Source organism: Anneissia japonica, unplaced genomic scaffold, assembly GCF_011630105.1.
Source record: "Anneissia japonica isolate Jap-2015-1 unplaced genomic scaffold, ASM1163010v1 scaffold288151_len52522_cov102, whole genome shotgun sequence".
Classification (NCBI taxonomy): Eukaryota; Metazoa; Echinodermata; class Crinoidea; order Comatulida; family Comatulidae; genus Anneissia; species Anneissia japonica.
Genome location: NW_022718703.1, coordinates 50,358 through 52,519, shown reverse-complemented (window position 1 = coordinate 52,519; position 2,162 = coordinate 50,358). Strand labels below are relative to the sequence as shown.

Genomic DNA, 2,162 nt, shown 5'->3' with positions numbered 1-2,162 from the left:
TATACCAATTATTCTCTCAAACTTTATATCCTATCGTGTTGTTTGTGTTTTAAGTTAACTTTATTATTTATTTTTTATTTTATTTATTTTTTTTAAGCGTACAGGTTTGGAATATTTTAAAATCCTTAAGTTAAATTATTTAAACTTTTCTTTTTATTTTCAATGAAAAATAAATGCGATCGTTAATATCGATCTTGGTACAATGTAAACCTGTAATCATATGACTACTTATACAAAATTTTACTATACTATAGGCCTAGACTAGGACCAGGCCTCCTACTATAGTATAGAGGTCTAGTCCAAGACCTAGTTGCAAATCCCAACCCACATAAGCCTGGCCTATAATTCCTAGCATAGATACTATATTATAGTTATGTAAATATGGCAATTATGCTAAGAATTAAAATGGCGTGTAATTGTGAGGGTAAAGTAATTATGGTAGGATGGTATTGCTAGATCCCCAAAACCTCCTAAAACACACTGTAGAAAACCAAACAATTGAATTGTGATTGACTCACTTGGTATATCGATAAAAAAATTAAATATTTAAAAGAACCTATTTTTTGGTTAAAATGTTGATTTTTTTTTGTGAAAAAATACTTGCAAATACACCACAATCCTCTAAAACACACTGCGAACCCCATCCAAACCCTTTAATTACGATTGTAGAACTCTTTTTCTATATAAAAAAAGAAAAAATAATTTGATGTTCATATAAACTCATTGTTTGTGGGGTTTACCAATACCCGGATTGAATTTCTGGAAAATTGTGATTCCGCTTCCTTGAAATTGGCCACAAATAAATTATTTTAGTATTAATAAATGCATGATTTATGTCGATTTATTGATTATGTTGTTGCTATTTTTTAACATTTAAATGCAAAAAAAAATAAAAAGTGTTATTCATGGCTTTTTTTTATCTTTGAATATTTTATCATTGAATATGTAATTTCTGTAAAAAATAAAATGTAAATGGCAATTTATTTGATTAGATTAGTTTTAAAAACTAAATTATTTCAGTTTTAAAAAAAGCATACAATGATTTTTAAAAAATCAGTTTTAATACAGAATTTTATTATTGGGGCCATTTTTACCTACTTGTCATTTGGGGGCCATTTTTTACCGGGGCCATATTTACCAGTGCCATTTTTCCAGGGCCATGTTTTCCGGGGCCATTTTTACCGTACACTCACCAAAACGTGACACACACACACACACACGAACTTATACGACTGAAAACATATATCTCCTGGTGGAGATTATAATACTATAAGAATAGAGAAAATTTAATCATATAATAGTGAAATTGTATAATATTTTGTTCATTATATTCACATCATAAATTATCCTGAAACAAGGTCGCTGCATGTTATTACATTGGAAAAATAGTATAAAAATCAAAGTGGTGGTATATTTTTCATACCTGTTGTTTTCCGTAGATGTTTCACAAGCAGGTTGTTTGTAAGTTAGTTGTTCGTACGAATTTTGTACAGTTGGTATAGGTGTCTCATAAGCTGATTCTTCTGCCTTGCTCACTGCATTACTCAAATTGACATAGGTGATAGGTGTATTCAGTTTTGTTATCGTATGCTTTGATTTCTTAGGTTTACTGAAATAATGATAATAATCACCTATATTACATCAATAATAATAATAATAATAATAATAATTATTATTATTATTATTATTATTATTATTATTGTGACAACCTGTAAATAATACCCCTATGGACCAAATGGTTGAACCTAGGAAAGTAATCTATGTAGATCGGTTTGGGATGGTGTAGGGTATCATTAAATAACCTTCCACTGTATTTCCAACAAGTTGTCTACATTGTTATTTTCAGGTATGTAAAGAAACTTTCATTTTAAATAACTTTCTATTATTTGTTAACTTGATAACAACCTAAACTTTTAGATGATGGTATACTGCCTAACTAGTATACTGTAGTTGCATAACTATAAATGTTCATATATCTTTGGGATGATGCTATTTTATTATTTATATAATCTAATCATTTAATTGACCATCCTTGATTATGTTACTTGTTATTGGTTGTTATGAGTAAGATTAGCTAGTACCATATGCAGTAGTACATTATAACTCTCATTATGATTAAATATGAGAACAGTAGAATTGTTGACTATATGTACTATATATAT

At 28.4% G+C, this 2,162-nt stretch overlaps 1 protein-coding gene across 1 annotated transcript in view; it reads right to left on the bottom strand.

Annotated features, from left to right (window-relative positions):
• Positions 1–1,280: 1,280 nt before the first annotated feature.
• The window catches only part of LOC117110587, a 7,109-nt gene continuing 6,227 nt past the window's right edge, over positions 1,281–2,162 (bottom strand). Inside the window, exon 3 of the mRNA XM_033253336.1 lies at positions 1,281–1,609. Coding sequence (XP_033109227.1) covers positions 1,291–1,609 — 319 coding nt within the window. The 3' untranslated portion in view covers positions 1,281–1,290. The remainder of the gene's footprint in view (positions 1,610–2,162) is intronic.